The 20,965-nt window shown below is 40.3% G+C and overlaps 1 protein-coding gene across 3 annotated transcripts in view; it reads left to right on the top strand.

The window, feature by feature from the left end:
- The window catches only part of DPP6 (dipeptidyl peptidase like 6), an 826,517-nt gene that overhangs the window by 545,751 nt on the left and 259,801 nt on the right, over window positions 1-20,965 (top strand). For all 3 annotated transcript variants that reach the window (XM_041753453.1, XM_041753451.1, XM_041753452.1), the window contains exon 4: window positions 8,310-8,404. In XM_041753453.1, coding sequence (XP_041609387.1) covers window positions 8,310-8,404 — 95 coding nt within the window. The remainder of the gene's footprint in view (window positions 1-8,309; window positions 8,405-20,965) is intronic.

Genomic DNA, 20,965 nt, shown 5'->3' with positions numbered 1-20,965 from the left:
CCATTCATTGGTCAGCAGACATTTGGGCTCTTTCTTTAATTTGGCAACTGTCAATAGTGCTGTTATAAACATCGGGTGCAGGTGTCCCTTCGAATCAGTATTTTTGTATCCTTTGGGGTAAATACCCAGGAATGCAATTGCTGAATCTTAGGGTAGTTCTATTTTTAATGTTTTGAGGAAACTTCCTACAGTTTCCAGAGTGGCTGCATTCCCACCAACAGTACATATCCTCACCAATACCTGTTGTTTCCTGTGTTGTTGATTTTAGTCATTTGAACAGGTGTGAAATGGTATTTTATTGTAGTTTTAATTTGTATTTCCCTGATGATGAGTGATACTGAGCATCTTTTCATGTTTCTATTAGCCATCTGGATGTCTGTTTGGAAAAATGTCTGTTCATGTCTTCTGCCCATTTTTGAACTGCATTATTTGGTTTTGGAGAGTTGACTTTTGTAAGTTCTTCATATATTCTGGATACGAGCCCTTTATCAGAAATGTCATTTGTGAATATCTTCTCCCATTCTGTAGATTCCCTTTTGGTTTTGCTGATTGTTTCCTTCACTGTGCAGAAGCTTTTTATTTTGATGTAGTTTCAATAGTTTATTTTTGCTTTTGTTTCCCTTGCCTCAGGAGACATGTCTATAAGAAGTTGATGTGGCTGACGTCAAAGATGTTACTGCCTGTGTTGCCTCTAGGAATTTGATGGTTTCCTGTCTCAGATTGAGGTCTTTCATCCATTATTAATTTATTTTTGTGTGTGGTCCAGTTTCATTCTTCTGCATGTGGCTGTCCAGTTTTCCCAAGACCATTTGTTGAAGAGACTATGTTCTTTCCATTGGATGTTCTTTCCTGCTTTGTCAGAGATTAATTGACCATAGAGTTGAGAGTCCATTTCTGGGTTCTCTGTTCTGTTCCATTGATCTATGTGCCTGTTTTTGTGCCAGTACCACACTGTCTTGATGATCACTGCTTTGTAATAGAGCTGGAAGTCCAGAATTGTGATGTCTCTAGCTTTGCTTTTCTTTTTCAAGATTGGTTTGGCTACACAGGGGCTTTTGTGGTTCTGTACATATTTCAGGATTGTTTGTTCCAGCTTTGTGAAAAATACTGGTGGTTTTTTGATAGAGATTGTATTAAATGTATAGATTGCTTTGAGGTAGCATAGACATTTTTAATTACCAGTTTCAGAGTAAGGGCTGGATGTCATAGTTACCTCCATCTGTGGAAAATGCTTTTTTTTTTTTTTTAACTTCTGTGAGTTCTATTATGGATTCATGACTTGTTTCATATATTCAGTGTGTTTTACTTAATTATGGTATTGTTTTTTTGATGTTCAAATTTCACCAACCTCGGACCTGAGAGCCCTCCTAATGGCTATTCTGTGCTTGTACCTAGTGCCACGAGAGTGTTGTATAACAAACAACCACACACCTTCAGTGACACACAGAATAAGCATTTCTCTTTCACACTGCTGCTTGTCAGCTAGTGGTTGGTGAGACAATTCAGCTTATCTGCTGGCTTATTTTCTCCCGGGGCTGGACAACCTGCTGGCCACTGGCTGATCTGGAATGGCCTCTTCTCGATGACTGGAGAACTCAGCTGTGCGCCAGGGGTCAAAAGACATAGCCATGGCAGAAACCAGGAGAGGGCAGCTCAGACTGTGCAGGTGCTCTTCAGGTGTCCGCTTGCTCAAACTCCAGTGACCCAGTCAAGTCACACATCTGGGCCCACATTCAAGAGGAAGAACCTCTTGTGTCTAGAAAAGCTAGACACAAAGCCTGTGGGTGGGATGGGGTGAAGAATTAGGGCTATGTTTGCAGCCTGCTGTGGTCTTATGGTCTGTGTCCCCATTGGTCCCTGAACACTTGCTTCCTGGCCACAGAGCTAGTCCAGGTTCATTTTGTCCTTTGTGTACCTCAGATCTAGAAATGCCCATTTCTTTACTGTTCCTGTTCTTTTTAATTAGAATGGTGCCTAGAAACCCAAATCTGAGTATCTGAGATAACCATGCTTCTAGACACCTTCTGTGGACAAAACTATCACACAGATACTCTAAAAAAGAAACAAACATGTGTCCCTATTGATATTTCTGATACAGATTTAACCGTACAGGGTTTTAGCTTTGAACTGAGTGTAATGATTTTAAATGTGGATGATCTGTTTTTTCTTGTATATAAATTTTACTTTCTCATAACATTAATAGAATTACTTATGTGCGTAGGATCATGTCTGATTACACAATGCTGTGGTTAATGCGGAACTTGACTAAAGCCAACATATACTAATTATCATCTGGCTATTTTAATTGTACACATCCTGAAGTCAGGGAACATGGCCAATTCACGGGCATACTGATTTTGTTTAGTGGGAAATGTTATTTCTGGACTATAATGTGGGTGCTAGTGATTACAGACCAGTTTTTTACATTTTATGACCATCATATGGATGTCCACTTTCTTAGGAGATAGGTTGTATGCTTATCAGAAAACATGAATACAAGTAACTCATATCTGAGAAGAAAATAAAATAAGCAATATATAGGATAGAGCATTGTTTCCATTAGCGAGTATTTAAAACTAAAAGGAATAGAGAAAAGTCAGATTTATTATGTACAGTATGTTTTTGAAATTAAAGTCTATTCTTCTGAAGCAATTCTTTGTAATACTTATATAATCAAGGGTGCTCTTCAGGACCAGCTAGCATGTACAAGTCATATTTGGCAATGAGGACTGCATATCTCAATGGCTAAGGAATCTACAGTACCATGAAGCCATACATTTTAAATTCTTTCATCACGGGAAAGACCTTTGAAATGTTTCTAAAAAAATACATGACTGTCAGGCAAAAATAAGTCACACCTGAAGACAGCTGACATATGATACTCAGAGGAAATGACTGGAATTTTATCTTATTTTTGGAAGAGCAAGAAATACAACATGTTACATTGCTACATATTTTTCTATCACAATTTGGAGAAAAATTAAAATGAAAAGCAATCGTCTTCCTTGTGCTAGCTACCAACACAGTTTCATTCCTTCTTTAATTATTTAGCTTTGAAGAATTACTGAAGTACACAGAACAATTAATGATATATTTTAAATGCAGCCTGCTGAATGCTTGACATATGAAAAATAAGTAGCAACGGGTGATGCTATGCAAGACTTTCTTTGGGAGATCATTTCCTAACAACATCACACTCTGTGTTTCTTAGAATCCCCATTAGCCTGGCTTTTCAGTTTCACATTCCTGTCCTCAGAGCATCCAAATGCACTTTGCCTTCCCTCTGAGGCATCTCGCTGCACTGCAGTGAGGGAATAAAATAGCTATACCAGAATCTCATGAGGCACAAAAAGTATAATTTGCAAAACTACCATATCCATGCCTCCTTCCTCTGACCTCATCGGCCTGGAGCAGTCTCTCTCACACAGCAGGTCTCCCTACCTTGTCATGTGCTGGTTACATATTTGGTAATCAGACACATGACGGTATTAATTTGGTGAATGCATCACGCATTTTAGCATCTATTTTTCTGTTAGCCACTACCTTCGGTTTTAGAGGTAGGAACTCAAGAACGTATGGCCTCTCCCCTTGCATCAGGCTCACTCATGAAGGAGATGGTCCTAACAGTCAACAAAGAACAGCAGGCTGCATGAGCATAGAGAAGGAGGACTGGGGTGGAGCATAGCAGAGAGGAGCTAAACCTGCCTGGCAGAAGCATGAAAATCCTTGCAAAGGAGAGGCCTTTGTGCTAATAAGCCCAGATAGATCTCCCCTGACACAAATGGAAGAAGGGCATTGAGGGCCAGGCAGTGGCCTGAAGAATCTGGGAGGCATGGAAGGCACCACGTGGTTTAAGATGCTTAATGGGGGGTGGCAGCAAATTAAAATGGGAAGAGAAACCCAGGCCAGAATGCAAAGGACCTTGAATGTCAGGCTAAGGAGTTTGGCCAAAGCAGTCTTAGCCAAAAGACCCAGAAAAAAAAAAAAAAGTTTTAAGAGAGAGACGTGACCTCGGGTGCACAGAGCGTAGAACCAAAGGAGCTTGTGCCATGGGAAGGCTGCTGGAGGCATCCATGGTGAAGGTGGTGGTGGTCAGACACAGGGCAGGAATACTGCAAGGCAAGAGGACGAGGTGGTTCGAGAAGACTTCAAAGGGGGTATGCGCAGGTAAGGGATGGAATATTGAGGATGAGAGATGACAAGGAGGCAGAGATGACTCCAAATCTTCTACTGAGAGAAGAGCAGCAGCTGACACCTGCTGAGAGCCTGCCCTGGGCCAGGCACTGTGTCAAGCTCATCTCAGGTATTATGTACATACCTGAATCTCTACACCTGCATTGAATCTTTACACCTGCAATATAAGGCATAGATTATTATTTTGCCTATTCTATAAAACAGAAATGATTTTTAAAAACATTATTAGGAATAGAAAATAAAGTTAAAAAGTAAACCTTACAAATCACTAAGAAGATAAAAAAAATTATAAACTTGAACTCGCCTGATGAGTTACAAAAGGTATAAAACAAAATGTGGAAGGTTAACCGGGGAGAATTAATCAATCCATCATCATACTATAAAATTTCAATATACTGTTTTTTTCTTAATAAAAGGTGAAGAACACAAAAAATAAGCTACGAGTGAGGCAATTTAATGATATAACCAGCATGATTAACTTAAAGACCATATATATAGAACCCTGCATCTTACAATTAGAGAATATCCATTTTCTCAAGAAATCTTTTACAAAAATGAATCATGCATCAGGCTATAAGCCAGACTTAACAAATGTCAAAGAATTAGCAATACAAGTTTTTCTAACACATGTCATAAATTACAAGTCAATAACAAAAAGATAAAGAAGAGTGTTTCGCATACATTTGCAAATTGGAAGTTCCGAATAACTCCTAGGTTGGAGAAGAAATCATGATGGAAACTAAAAATGCATAGAACAAAGCAATAATGAGAATACTACCCATTAAAACTTGTAGACTCAAACAAAGACATAATTAAGGAAATTTATAGCACAGTTGTGATTATATTAGAGAAGTAGAAGTGCTGAAATTAATAAGCTAAGTGTCAAACTTAAAAGTTCAGAAGTGGGGATAATGAGGCAGGATAGAACAGACATTAATAAGACAGAAAGTAAAGGCGCAGTAGTGTCTCTGACCTGTGAGCCTGACACATGCAGGGAAAAGAATCAAAGTAGTTCGGCTGCAGGTAAAATATCTGAATTGAGAATAAAGCTGCTGCCCAACATTGGCAGTCCACACCTAGCAAAGAAAATGACCTGGCATAGCATAGGCAACCACACTCATTAGAGAATACTAACAAAGCCCAGAATGTCCAGACTGATATCCATAATGTGTAGGATCTAGAGCAAGATTTCCCTACTTACGAAGAACCAAAAAAAGGATCACACTTTCAACATAAAAGAAAATTAATTGAGTCTGACCCCAAAATAAAAAGATTTTTAAACTGATAGACAAAGATCTTAAAAATATAATTATGCTTAATGAATTAACATGAGCATGTTTTTAGTGAATGAAAATCTCAGCAGGGAAATGAGAATCTCTGTAGAAAAATGGAAGTAGTAAAAAGAACAAAATGGCAAATCCTAAGCATAAGAACACAGATGCTGAAATGTAAAAAATGCACTGGATGGAGTCTGTAGTAAAATACTTGTGACAAAGAAAATACATAGTGGCTTTCATGATAGATCAATAGAAATTATTCAGAGTGAACAGAGGAAAAAAAATTTGATGCATAGAGCATCAAAGACTCTTAGATAATATCTAGTTTCTCAATATATGTGCAGTTGGAGTAACAGGAGAGTAGATGGATAAATAGGAAAAAATATTTGACAGATTAATGACTAAAGATTTTATGAAGACATGGATTTGCAGATACAAGATGCTTAACAAACATCACAGAATAAATACAAAGAAGCCCAATCAAAAGTGCATTGTAGTTGGACTGTTGGAAACCAAAGACCACAAATCAATCTTGAAAACGGAAAAAAAAAATCCATAGGAAGAGGATGCAGGAAAATAACAATTCAATTAATAGCTGACTTCTCATTAGAAACCATGGTGACCAGAAGAAAATAGAACAAAATTTCAAAAGAAAAAAATAAAAACTATCAACCTAGGAATCTGTATTATGAGAAAATATCCTTCAGAGCACTTGGGTGGCCCAGTCACTTAAGCATCTGACTCTTGACTTCAGCTCAGGTATTGATCTCAGGGTCATGAGTTCAAGACCCATGTTGGGTTCCATGCTGGGCATGGAGCCGACTTAAAAAAATTTTTTTTTAATTTTTTAAAAAAGAGAAAATATCCTTCAAAAAATAAAGTTAACTGAAGACATTTTCAGGTAAAACCAAGTTCAAGGAATCAGTTGCCTGCAGATCCAGAAACCAGATACTTAAAGGAAGTTCTCAAGAGGTAGAAAATTGATACCTCATAAAAACTCAGATTCTTTATGATATATAAAAAGCATCAGAAATGTCAAATATTTGGCAGATGCAAAAGGCATTGTTTTCTTTTTTGACTTTTTCTTCTTAATCTCTTTAGAAGTGATTTACTGTTACAAACAATAGTTATGACACCTGCTGGAATATGTAAAGTATCTTGATGGAATACACATAACAATGATAATAACACGGGACTGGGAATGGACTGAAACCTTGATAGATTTCTGCATTTCATGAGAAGTGGTACATTATGAACTCATTGTAGACTGAAAAGTTGAGTATATATTCTAATCCCTAGGACAAACACTAAAAGAAACCCAAAGAAATACAGCTAAAATAGGAAAATTCAAATTCTGAAAAATACCCAACAATAAAATGAAAGCCAGAAATAAGAAGTGGAGGAGACAAGTGGAAACAAACCACACACACACACACACACACACACACACACACACACACACACACTAGACCAGATGCAGCCATATAAATAATCTCATTAAATGTGCATATGGGACATTTACAAGGATAGACTGTATTATGGACCACAAAAACATATTAATGTGTTTAAAAAGACTGAAATCATGTACAGAGTATTCTTTGATCCAGTGAATTTAAATTAGAAAATCTATAAAAATAAGAGGGCCAGAATAACTTTATACATTTGCAAATTGAACAACATGTTTCTAAATAATCACTGGGCCAAGCAGACATTGTGAGAGAAATTAGAAATAATTTGAACTGAATAATAATGTAACTCAGGATATCAAAATTTGTGAGATGTAGCCAACGCCATCCATGGAGGGAAATTTTTAGCTTTGCTAGTTTTATTAGAAAGGACAGGAAATCAAGCCAACGGTGTATGCTTCCACCTTATGCTGGAAAAAGAAGAGAGAATTAAAACCAAAGCAAGGGAAAAAAAAGCAAGTAGCAGAACAGAATGAAAAAAAGAATGGGATTCTATGAAATTAGAATAAAGAGTAGAAATGATATAATATCATTTGAATTAATGCAGTCTGCACGGTGTTGTTCATTCAGCAACTGATTCCTGTGTGAGATGCCCTGAGCATCACACTGGCTCCTTGTTACCACCTTCACTCAGAAAGACAGTGTTTCTCCTCCCTGTTGTGGCTCCTGCCTCTCCACCAGCCATCCCGTCCTTCAGAAAATCTACTTTTTCATTCACGGTAGGCACACACATGCCTTGGTGCCTGCGGATGTACCTCTACAACCATGCTGATCTCAAGTGTAGGTGTTTTATTATAAATTTCCCGAGGGGATATTTGAAATCTTGGTTGGTTATACTGAGGAGGGGTGTATGGATTCGAGGATATGCGTGACCGAGACACGGCCAGCTCCTCCAGGTGTAGCAGGGAAGGGTGTGGACTTACCTGGGCGTCTCGCAGGATGCAGGTGCAGGTGTGAGCACGAGTGCAGGTACGACTTTCACCCAAGCTCCAGATCCGGGAGATTGCTCCCCTCCCTGCCAAATATTGCCTCTGCCTTTTGATAGCAAGTTTCTTGATCTGCTCTGTTTTGTCCACCCAGTGGTGTGTTCTGCTCAAGAAAGCTCAAGAATGTCCAAAAGACCTTATGGGCGTGTGCACTAGTGCTTTATATGTCAGCGTGTAGAGGAGGAGAAAAGACTCAGAAAGAAGCCTTACGTGAGGTTACGTGGAGAGTAACTGAATATACTTTCCCAGATTAAAAGGATCCTTTGATGCAACATGGAATCTATTTTTGTTAGAACTAGTTGGTCCCTTTGGTGAAGGTGTCCATCAGAGAAGCCTACCGAGTTCCTTAATGTTTCGTGTTTCTTTTTTTATTTCCTCTCTTGCAGATAAAGAATTCATCTATAGAGAGCAGAAAGGAAGCGTGATACTGCGGAATGTTGAAACAAATACTTCTACAGTGTTAATAGAAGGCAAAAAAATTGTAAGTACTCTCTCTAATGACCAGGATAATTTCAGTTTTCCCTCCTGCAAGTCAATAAAGCAGAAAATGACTTTAGGTTTCAACTTTTAGTAGAGCCAAGCAGAAGCAATCAACTTGTAATACTACAGCCTGAGCAACTAAAGATAATGTGGAATTGAAACCACGCTAATTTAATAAGATGAAAGCAGTTTCTTTCAGCGTGTGGGACATTTCTCAGCAGGTGTTGGAAACAAGCGTTGCATACCATATATAATCGGAAGAGAAAGTCCTAGGGCTTTAGGCATTCACAGAACAATAGCAGTAATGCACAGAGAATACTTCAGGAGGACTTGCTCAATCTCATTTTTTTTTTAAATTCATCTCCACACGCACAGGGAATATTAATTTAGACACTGACTTTGCTTGCTCTGATGACATTAAGGGATGTTTATGCTTTAAAACGAGTACTGAGTTGATATGAATGCCACTGCTCTGGAATCTGGGAAAAACCTTGGTTTCCCAGAGATTAAAGTAACATTAAGATTTGGAGTTGATGTTAACAGCTAAAGATATTTATTAAAAACATTCTCTGAAGTTATGTGCCAAGAATTAATTTGAGGAGAATTAACTTTTCTTCTTTTGCAGTATGTTTATGCTCATCGTTATAAAGAATAAACACCCAGCGTTATAACAGGAGTGCTTTGCTTTCTTGTCCAACACACACGGACTCTAAATCAGAACAATCATCACACGCCTCTCGTGTGAATCAGAGACATGGGAGTTCTGGTATCCTAGAACCCAGGCAGTAGAGGAAACCACAGAAAAGATTAGTCAGTCCCCTGGTTTTACAGATAAGAGTCCAGAGCTCAGAGCTGGTGACTGAGCTTTCCAGGGTCCCACAACCAGTTGGTGACCTCATCCCCTGGCCTGTGGAAATGCCATTCTACCTCCTTCCCCTCCTCAAGAACATTTAACTTCCTAAATATTTTCATTTTATTTATTTTTGGTGTAAGCATACTTTTTCCTCTTAAAAAGCCAACTTATCACGGTTTGGTATTGAATTGGATCGTCCCTTTACCTAGACCGCTTGCTGGTATAAGGGCAGCCTAGCAAGGTTGCATCATGGTGTAGTTCCCAAAATGATAGCTTTATTGAATTCAATAGTATTCTGCAAAGTAAGACCCCCCCCCCCAAAAAAAGGAATGTGCATGCACGTTTGTATTAAAAACTCATCTTTGCTAGAATTACTCCCCTAAGAAAATCTCATTCAACCCGCTTAAAAATACTGAAATTGCAGAAATGGTTTTGTAATATTAATCGAGTGGAGAAAATGATCAGACCATTGCTGAGGGTAAGTGCATTTTAATGTCAGCATGTTATCCCTACCTCTGTGAGGATGTCAGGTTAGTCAATGCCCGGCGCCCTGCATGCAGCTGCACTCAGCAACAAAATACAGGAATAGGAACTGTCTTCTCCTTCTCAAATCAATAGCTTGTGACAGATCATGTATTTCAACTGAGGTTGTTTTAGCCAAATAATAAGCTGACTTCAGAAAGCACCTTAGGTAAGAAAAAGGGAAGAGGTCCTCTGAAAATTGGTGGGCTGACTCCACACAGTGCAATCTTTTTCTCCTTAAGATGTCATTATTCACTCATCTTACAAACATTTATGGAGCACCAAATGCACGCAGCCCGACTGGTATTATTCTGGATGGTGCCTAGCTTATTTTTGTCTCCAAGCAGCATTTAAATGCACCTGTCAACAAACCTCACAAGAAGGAGGAAGAAGGAAGTTGGTCAGGAGCCCATCACCCAGGGAAGCATCATCCAGGATGTAGGAGTCCCGTATTTAGGTTCTGATGAGCGAGTCATTTAAAATTCTTGCGCTTTGGGAACCTGGGTGGCTCAGTGGTTGAGCACCTGCCTTGGGCTTAGCTCATGATCCCAGAGTCCTGGGATCGAGTCCCGCATTGGGCTCCCTACAAGGAGCCTGCTTCTCTCTCTGCCTGTGTCTCTGCCTCTCTCTCTCTCTCTGTGTCTCTCATGAATAAATAAATAAACCTTTTAAATAAATAAATAATAAAATAAAATAGTTGCGCTGCAGTTGCACCATATCCAAGCTAAAGCCAGGGTTACTTCCGGCAGCCTAGAACACAGGTCTGAGTGAGATACACCGTGGACCATCCTCCCCCTTTGTGTTGTTTTCTTGAGCAAGTATTGGAAAAGGAAGCAGGATGCTGTGAGGGGTGAGTGTGCAGGATTGAGGGCAGCATCGAGCGGGTGTGGAGCTGTGGCTCTTGGGCGTTCTGTCCTCTTGCCTTTCCAAAGGCTAACCAGGTGGTCTCTTCTTATTTGAAACCCAGAAGCTTGGAGATTGTTTACGTGATAAAACCAACTGGTTTTTGAGGTTGGTCTGTAAAAGTTCTGGAACTGGTGGAGAAATGGAAACGGAGCTGGTGGTCAGCAGGATTTGGAAATATTCCATGCAACCTTGACCTCTAACCTTGCTCCTTTCCTTCCCAGTCACACACCCTCACACGCAAGGTCACATTGTCCAGGCCCGTTCTCCTGCACCTTCCCCTCAGGCCTCGGCTCGTGTGACTGGCCATTTCCCGGGATGGGTCAGTGGAAGGGAAGGCAAACTGACCCGTGGAAGGTTTTATGTCCAGCCAGCAGAAAGCCTTTTAAAAGAATTGGTGATTATAGATCGGCGTTCAGCGCTTGGCTGTAACCACGGGGTCTGCCCCAGTCCCACCCCCCATTGTTGGTGGGAACTGCACTTTGTTCAGTAGCAACAGGACATCAGGCCAGTTGTATAAGCCCTGGGCACCTCCGTGGAGCAGTATAGCGTCACGTGCTGGAACGTGGACATGAGTCACACGTGGTTCCAGAGGGTGAGGCTGGACCGGAGAGCCTGGGTGGCTCAGGTGCAGGGCTCCAACAGGATGAGTGCATCACCGAGTCAGCAGTACCAGGGGTAGACTCTGCACCCCCTGATTTTTTAAATTCCTTCTTCAGGCTAGGGCTGCTCCCCAGACAGGGTCCTCAAAGCTTCCCGCTGGTAATAAGAATGATAGCAAGGGGCACTCTCTCAGGTTTTCAAAACTTAAGAAATCAAACCTAAACCAACTTTCACTTGAATCATATATTTTATATCCCAGGAATTCCAGGACATTATATTTTGCTCTTATTTTAAAAATAATTTAAATGCCTAATGATATATTTTATTTTTATGCTCCTATTAAGACTCTTCTGTCAACAAATCAACAAATTATAAAAAGGTCTCTGTTATGTTATGTATTCCTTTTTTTTCCCCTGAGAAATAAAATACTATAAATGTCTCTTGGCTCAAACTGAGTCTTTGGATATTTGGACAATGGCTGCCTGGTTCCTGAGAAACCTTATGAATCTTTTCTCTACTGAGGAGAACACTGACTTCTTTTTTCCTTCATTCTCTTCCTTTGTTGTCTATTTGTCCATCTATCTATCCATCCATCTATTCACCTGTCTGTCCATTTACTTATCTATCCATCTGTCCATTAGTCCATCTGCTTATCCATATACCCATCTATCCATCCATCTGTCATGTATCCACCATCCATGCATCCATCCATCCATTCGTCCATCCACCCATCTTTCTCTCTATCTCAATCTCTTTCTTTACAGTAAAGTGGTCTTAAAATGGACTTAATACACCTTGCTTGCTTAAATGGATTTCTTGGGGGTCTATAATTCTTATGGAGACTTAGCACCATCTCTCCAGTTCTTCTAGAACATAATAGCAAAAATTTTTCAGAAGGTGCTTAGCTTCTTCTTGAGAATTGGATATTTAAAACTGGAACAATCATTGGAGAGTATGTCACTCAAATTCTCCTTTTCTCTGATGAAGAAACTAAGATGGTCCACACACAGAACTCTGCTCTGACCTCTACCTGTTGTGCTGTAGATCTCACACACCAGCTCAGAATAATTCTCTATATTGACCTATGACCTTCACATTTACCCACAGTTCATCCTTCTTAATTTTTTTTTGTTGTTGTTTAGGGGTGAGCAGCAGAGGGAGACGGTGAGAGGGAGAATCTTTAAGCAGATTCATCACTGAGTGCAGAGCCCAACATGGGGCTTGATCTCATGACCCTGAGATCATGACCTGAGCCAAAATCAAGAGTCAGATACTCAACCAACTGAGCCACCCCACCCAGCCACCCCACCTCAGTCCTTGCTATTGATAATACCAGTGGTTAGGTTGATACAGTCATTTTGTATCACTTACATTCTTCTGCGTGTTTGGAAAGCAACTTGGCAATCCATTCAAGATTAGTAAAAATATTTATGCATTTCTGCTTATTCCAGGGAATTTTTCATAAGTAAAGAATCTAAAAAGTGAAAATATTTGTAGCTAGAGAAATAATTAAATACAAGTAGATGAAATATGTAGACATGAAGAGGATAGTTATGAAGATGATAAAAATATGTATATTACCTTAAACACAGAAAAATGCTATATTATACTTACACTTCAATTAGCGACTGTCAACATCATCTCTGTGTTGAAAAGGCTAGAAAGTGCCCACTGCGCTGTGCAAATAACTCACCTTGTTGGATGGAGAAAACTTTGTATATTATTTTTCTTGGTGATGATTTCCATAACTGCTGTTTCAACATACTTTATTCGATAATTTTAATCAGATTTTTTAAAATTCAGCATCATGTTTCAAAGAGATTAGACGTCCTCCAACAATGAATACATAAGAACTGTGGACAGTTCCCGGAAGTACTTGGAAGGGAAAACATGAGAATAAAGAAAGCATCCTGTTGCTCTGCTTCTGTCAGGTTTTCTTACTTTTTATGTCTTTACTTGTTTAATTACTAATCTACTTGTTTTAATTACTTATTTAAATTACTAAATTAACATTTAAATAAAAAGTCTTTTTGTTTCTTTAATTTATGCTCCCCTTTGAATTTATATAATCATTAGACTGTGGAATTTGAATTTTTATCTGTCTCTAAAAATTAATGAATTCTGACTCCTCACAGAGAGGGACATAATTACAAGTATTATTAGACCCATTGCAGAATCAAGAGGAATAATGGGTTCCTTGTGCTGCGGAGCAACTCCAGCCATTTGTTTGAGATCAGAACTGGAGACCACTTTTTTCCTTTTTTCCCTCATCCAGTCTGCTTGGCTTTCACAATTATTAGTTTTCATTCTGTTTCATTTAATTTCCATCAAAGGCTTCATGTGCCTGTGGTCTCACGATTGGAGGAGGAAGAAGCCCACCTGCCTGGGCTTCTCCTGTCTACCCTCTGCAGAGCCCTGCTCGGGCTCAGGCTGTCATAGGTGGGCTCCTGTAGGGGGGCTCCTGCGGGTGTACTCCCACACAGGTGGGCTCCTGAAGGTGGGTTCCCACAGAGGGGCTCCTGCAGGTGCACATGTGCCCCAGGTGGGAGGGAGCCCTAGCCACTGCCTTGTGGACCCACCCCCCCTCCTTCACTTGTCGTCATCCTCCTGCTCTGGATGACACGGGCCCTGCCAGAAGACCAGCAGCTGGACAGGAGCAGGCCAGCTTGGCCAGCGTACATTTCCAACCCAAGGCTCAGTGCACTTCGCACCTAAATACAAACCAGGAAGGGGAAATAGCCTTGTTTTTGTCTACAGTAGAAAAGACAAAACCTGGCACCCCGAAAGCCCACTGAATTGTTTTGTTTGCCCCACGGAATGGTTTCTTACAAACTAGAAATCCGGGTTTCTGGCTTCTCTTGATAAATAGGACTATCTGGCAGCAGCGGGCTTCATTTTCCCACAGACAGCAAAATTTGGCTGGTGGAACAGGGTAGCAGCTGTCCATCCCCCACAGTGGCTACACTCGCTGACTACGAGCCAGATTGGCCTCTGGGTTGTGAAGCCTCTTAGTCCGGGAACAAAGCGATGGCACAGAGTCGCCGTCTTTTGCATGAACATTGTGAAAAGCTGTGGCGCACACTTTGTCTCTTCTGTCTTTTATCCATGTCCGTGGGGTTCTGCTCATCCTCTGCCCTCTACACCCTTTCTCTCTTTCCCCCTTGTGTCACAGATGCTCTTTCTATTCGTTCCTCTTTTCTTTCTTTTCCCTCTTCCTCTTCTTTTTTCTATTTCTCTCATTAAAAGAACAGGAAACAAACTATGTTTTATTTATTTTGATTGCCATTTTCATTTCCTAGGCTATTCTGTTTTTAATTTTTAAAGTAGGTGAAGAGAATATTTTATACCTCTGTCTTTCAAAGACCTGAAAAGAAAGAGAGTAGCAGCATAATTTTCTGGCCCTGTACCTGCTAAGCTGTGCAGGTTGAGGGCAGTCTGATGTAGCTTCTGAAACATCTGTACTGTGGTATTTACATTAAACAGGGGTGTCCTCTGAGCAAGGCCCTGGGCTAGAAGAGGTGGGTGGGTGGAGACAAGGATTAATGAAATACTTTCACTCTTGGGGACCTTTCCACCCAGATCTAAAAGAAGCAAGCATTTGCATGACATCTGTTCTGCAGTTGAGGCTGAGCATGCGGGGAGCAGCAGGTGGGAAGGAAAGCAGAGCCTTGATGTCAGCAGCAGATAGGGGGCTCCGAGAGGGAGAGGGATGTTCAGCAGCCCCTGAAAGGCGAATATGAGTTGCAGACATGTGGGAAGTAGCATCCTTGCTCGGCAGTGAACAGGCTGAGCAGTGAAACCCTCATGCACAGTCAGGGTGTCAGGTCAGCCATCCCGGGTGCAGGTGGCCTGGGAGCAGCTGGAAGGCCAAGGTGTGGGGGCCCAGGAGAAAACAGGGAGCAGGCCATCCAGCCCCTTACTCAGGGGTTCAGTCTTTACTCTGCAGGAAACAGGAAGGTATGGGATTTTTGAGGACAGGCCTGTGTGCACTAAGAAAACAGCTAGATCGACATAAGGGGGATTCGGAGGAGAGAAAGACTGCAGGCAAGGAGCCCTGGGGACTGCCGCCAGCCCTAATGAAGCGGAACAAGGTCCAGGTGAAGGCAGTGACTAGGAGCACAGGAGGGATGACTGGAAGTCCCATCACGGAAACATAATTGCCGAGTCCAGGCTGCATTTTGTGTGCAGGCCCATGAGGTTGCAGCAATAGCTGTGCTGTCTGGGGCGCGGGCACGGATCGCACGTACCACCACCCCAGTCAGGGGGCATGGAATGCTTGCTTCTTTTAGATCTGGGTGGCTTCTTTTAGATCCTGAGCTACTTCCAGGAAGAGGGTGCTGCAAGGTGCACACAGGGTGCATTAAATAATAAGAGATATCTGAGTGCCTACGATGTAAACACTACCCAAATCTTATTTAATTTAAATCCTGTGAGCTGCAGTTACTTTGTTCTTCCTCCTTTACAGATGAACAAAAAACGGGTTTATATGTAACTTTTTCTGAGTCACAGAACTGGTAGCTGAGACTCCAGGACTGAACTCTGCTTTGTGTAATTCCAACCTACCTCATTTCTAGGTCGTGTAGGGGGTCTGGCTCTGGCCCTCCTTCCTGCAGGTGTGCAGATGGGCCTGCCAACAGCCTGGGAGCCAGAAGGGTGCTGCAGCCTCAGGTCTGTGGTTCCTACCTAGGGATGCGAGCACACCGCTGCGTGGCCTATAGGCCACTGCACAACGCCCCCAAATCAAGCTAATACATGAAAAATCCTGAGTCAGGCGAGCCTAACGCAGGACCCGCTGGTGCCCCCAAGTAGAATGACCAGTGCTCAAGGTGAGAGACTCTCAGTGGCAGGTAGCTCTGCTCTGTTGTAGCTGCATTTTCAGGCTTCCTCTGGCTCTCACCACCGGTGTGGGAATGCTACCTGCCTCCTCCCATCTGACCCCAAAGTCAATGATGTTTAGGTACATTCCAGGCCGGGATGTGGACTGTGGCTGCCTTCCCTGCCAGGACTGGTAGGCCCACAGGCACCCCCTTTCCCTGTGGGCTGGGGAGGGTGCTTTCCAACCCCCACCTAGCTGAGCTCCCGGCGGTGGCATCAGTGTCCTCGTGACTCATTTAATCTTCTCAACGTCTGGCTTTGGTTTTATCATTACTAATCTTGTTTATTTTGTTCTTGTTTTCCTTTATGAAGAGATTTTCACAAAACAGCCTGTGGATATATTTATGCTTCCCGCGCTCTTCATTTCCTTTCCATTACGTGGTAATTTGGAGCATTCTATCATTCTGTATCTCTTTCTTTCACTAATGGCCACCTTTCTTTCCCTGCATTTATAATCATGTAAATATTTTTCTCTTACATGAAAACAAGACACCAGCTCTTTAGATAAGTGTTTCACCGGCAACATGCCTACCATCTAACATGTACGGGGTTGTCGTGTACATAGACTGATATTTTTCAAAGTCGGGATAATGTTATTATTTTTTTAAAAATATTTTATTAATTTGCCCATGAGACAGAGAGAGAGAGAGGCAGAAACACAGGCAGAGGGATAAGCAGACCCCATGCAGGGAGGCCAACACGGGACTCAACCCCAGGACCCCAGGACCACACCCCAGGCCGAAGGCAGGCCAAACCACTGAGCTACCCAGGAATCCTCCTGGGATAATGTTATTAAAAATTGTGTCCATGATTATGACTCAATAGCCCCAAATTATGCAAAATGTAAACCACACACTAGCCTCACCGGCGAGTGTAGGCACGAGCATTGTATTTGCAGTATTGGCGGATAGAGCTCACTCGTATATCAGAATTGTAATATGCCCTGTATCATGTACTCTGACAACAGTATTTAAATATCAAGAAATGAATCAATGAAACCCATTACAACTACAAAATAACAGAAAAATCCTTATGATTATATCGCAAGATGCTGGTAAAGCTTATCAGCAACTTCTAATAAAATTTCTGGGTAAGGTGAGAGTGAAAAACAGCTTAAATATGATAAAAACTATTTACCATAAGTCAACAAACGGTGAGACCCATTCTCAATGGCAAACGGTAAAACCATTTCAATTATAGTCAGGCCAGAATACTTGCCATCACTATTCATATTTAATGTGTTCTTGGAGATGGCAGGAAATGCAGTACACAAGCAAAGGAAGAGATGGGAAGAGGAGCTAGAAAATGGAAAAAAAAAAATGTCTCTCTTTTCCTGGTAACATGATTCTATCCCTAGGAAATCTAAAAGATATTAGTTTAAATAAACTGCAATTAATAAGAAAAAAATTCCCATATGGCTGTATACAAGAAATATGTAAATAAATCGGTAGCACTCTTTTCATGAACCTAAATACCTAAAAGTGTGACTAGTCCCTTCACAATATGAACAAAACTAGGGAGTCCTATAATAAATCTAAGGACAGCATAAGACTGCAAGGAAACTATAAAATCTTATTGAAGAGTTGAAAAAATTTAAAGATATAATATTAGATAAGAAGACAATATTAAATATATTAATTATCTTAAAATTGATATCAGACTTTAACACAATCCTATTTAGGACGATGGAAGAAATTTAATGTTAAACATTTGATAAAATATCTTAATTGCCATTTACAAGAGTAAACACCTGAATGTAGCCGTGAAAATTTTTAAATGTATGGTAATCTGTACTCCTTTGCCTGATACAAAAACACGTAATAAAGAATTGCAGTCAGCTCAGTAATAGTAACAGCTAACACTTTTGAGTACTTGTGATGCATCAGGCATTGGAATGACTTCATTGAATTTTCACATCAACCATGGGGCACAGATGTTATCTCCATTTTTTTTACAGAGGCACAGAGAAGGTGAGAAACTTTTTGAATTTCACAAAGTAAGTGGTGTAAGCAGCATACAAATCCCAGGCTTTTTGAATCCATGATACAAGCCCCAAACCCTCCACGTTTGTGTGGGAATATTATGGATAGAAGTGCAAGACTACAGAATTCAGATGTACATTCTGGTGTCAGTGAGGATTTGATACACGAAAAATGTGAAAAATGCTGGGGGATTGATGGCATTATTAGAAAACAGTGCCAGCACACCTACCACTATCTACACGGAGATAATGTCAGATTTCACAAATATATGAAATTAAATTCTAGTTGGAGTAAAAGTTTAACGTTAAAAAAAAAAACCTCATCGCTTGGTTTAGCACAACAGAGATAAATTTTCCAAAATATGAATTCCAGAAGCTATAAAAAAAAGCCTTATTTAATTTTCATGTAAATGTCTTAAATTGTAAAAATTAAAAGGAAAAATCAATAGACAAATAGTAGACAATATTTGCAGTCCAGAGAACAAATGAAAGGCTAATATCTACAAACTACAGAGAGTTCTTCCAAATTGATCAGGAAATGACAAATAATCTGATAGAAAATGGACAGAAATATTGTAGGAGTCAACCTCAGGCAAACCTGAAACCATGGCTTCCTTTGCTTCAGTGGTTTATCCTGATACAAATAGACTTGGAGCAGATATTCAGGAGTATGCTAGGTGGTTTTGCATCCATTACCTGCACCTGATGAAATGGTAGACCTACAGCCTCTAATTTCTGCCATCATTGGTGGCTTTGGGACTGGGATGGTCAGAAGTGCATGAAACAATTCTCACGAATGACAAGGAGCATAACCTTCTCAAAAGAGCATAACCAGACCCTCACTGTCTCACATTTTATCACTAACAACTGACTCTTTGTCAAAGAATGTGACCCGTACTGATTTCTAAGTGTAGAAAGTCACACTCTTTTCTTATTTCTCTTGGTATCTTTATGTAAGAAACATCATGGCCACTACTATAACAACAGGGATTATATGTAGATATATCCATTCATTTATTCAGCAAACATTCATGAAGCATCTGGTATATGCCCGTCCCTGTTAGGCCCTAAGGATACAGATATGACCAAACAAATTACATTTCTCTTCTTGACATTTGGTCCTGACTATGAGAATTTAAGATGATCAGAACTATCCTCCAAAAACAAACAACTATAAAACAGACAAAGTAGGAGGGAAACAACAATTTTCATACCATAGGCAGTTTATAGTTGTGATCCCCAAGAGAAAGAAAGCAAATTAAATGAGCCCAGCTGTCACCTAAGAATTCTGCATAAAAGTTATTGCTAGACTTCAAGAGGAGGAAAAACTCAAGCCTTCTGTCTTGCTGAGTCAAGAAGACAGACCAGAGTTTGGGGCATGGGTAACATAATGGCTAAGAAGGGAAAGGTAACTAGAGAATGCTCAAAAAATCTGCATAGGGTTCCCTTTGAGACTTGGATTGATTATTTACCCTTATACATAAAGAGCAAAACACCACAAGTTAGGACAAAATAAAACTTCAAGTGAAGAGCAATTATAGGACCCCACAGAGTGAAAAGTTCCCAGAGCTCATGCACTGCCAGGAATCATTTCAGTTTCTCCAAGCCATAAGACATTAAGACCCTGAAGAGCAATCCCTTAGGAAGAAGAGTCAGTTAGCCCTAAAATGATGGCTACCTCTAGAACAACCTTCATAACATCTTAAAAATAGGGGTGCCTGACTAGTTCAGTCAGTTAAGCAGCTGCCTTTGGCTCCAGTGATGATTCCAAGGTTCTGGGATTGAGTCCCTCATCAGGCTCCCTGCTCAGTGAGGAGTCTGCTTCTCCTTCTCCCTCTACCCCTCCCCACTGATTGGGCTCGCTCTTACTTGCTTTTTCTCTCTCTCTCAAATAAATAAAATCTTTAAAAAATAAAAATAAAACATCTTAAAAATACACTTTGAGAGAATGATGTTAATCCACATGTAATTAACTGCCTGTCATAAAAAGTCCAGCATTCTTTGAAGAAACATGAAAAATCCAAGACTCTATAAGAGAAAATTCAAAATATCTCGTGTTCATTTTTTTAAATTACTATCTAAACAAAGAAGCAGGGAAATGTGACTTATAATAATGAGAAAAATTAGCCAAAAGAAGCAGACCCACAAATATTAGAGATAATAGAATTAGAAAAACATATTAAAACTGCTGTGATAAATGTGTTCCAGATGCTCAAGGATATAAAGAAAACCATGAGCATGATGATAAGAAAAATTAAAGTCTATAAAACACCCAAATAAAATTTCTAGAGATTAAAATCAAATTTAAAATTAAAAAAACCTCTAGATTAATGACAGACTGGACACTCCAGGGAAGCCAAGGGGGAAACCCTGAACTTTAACTGAGACAATAAAACGTCTCTGAAGTGGGGATGCCTGGGTGGCCTAGTGGTTGAGCATTTGCCTTCGGCTCAGATCGTGATCCCTGGTCTGGGATCCAGTCCTACATCAGTCTCCCTGAAGGGAGCCTGCTTCTCCCTCTGCCTGTGTCTCTGCCTCACATGAATAAATAAAATCTTAAAAAAAAAAAAAAAAAGAAAGAAAGAAAACAAAGTCTCTGAAATGACGAACTGATAGGGAAAAAGTACTTACACAAAACTTGTCCCACACCTCCGTGACTTGTTAAACAACACAAAATGAGCTAATTATAGCTGTTATTAAGGCTTTAGAAAGAGAAAGCAAAACAGACTTTTGAAGAAATAATGACTAAACTTTTTATATATTTTTTAAGATTTTGTTTATTTATTCATGAAAGACACAGTGAGAGAGGCAGAAACACAGGCAGA

Source organism: Vulpes lagopus, chromosome 4 (assembly GCF_018345385.1).
Source record: "Vulpes lagopus strain Blue_001 chromosome 4, ASM1834538v1, whole genome shotgun sequence".
In the NCBI taxonomy this organism is placed as follows: Eukaryota; Metazoa; Chordata; class Mammalia; order Carnivora; family Canidae; genus Vulpes; species Vulpes lagopus.
Note: the sequence above shows the minus strand (reverse complement) of the source record. Positions and strands in the feature narration are given on the sequence as shown.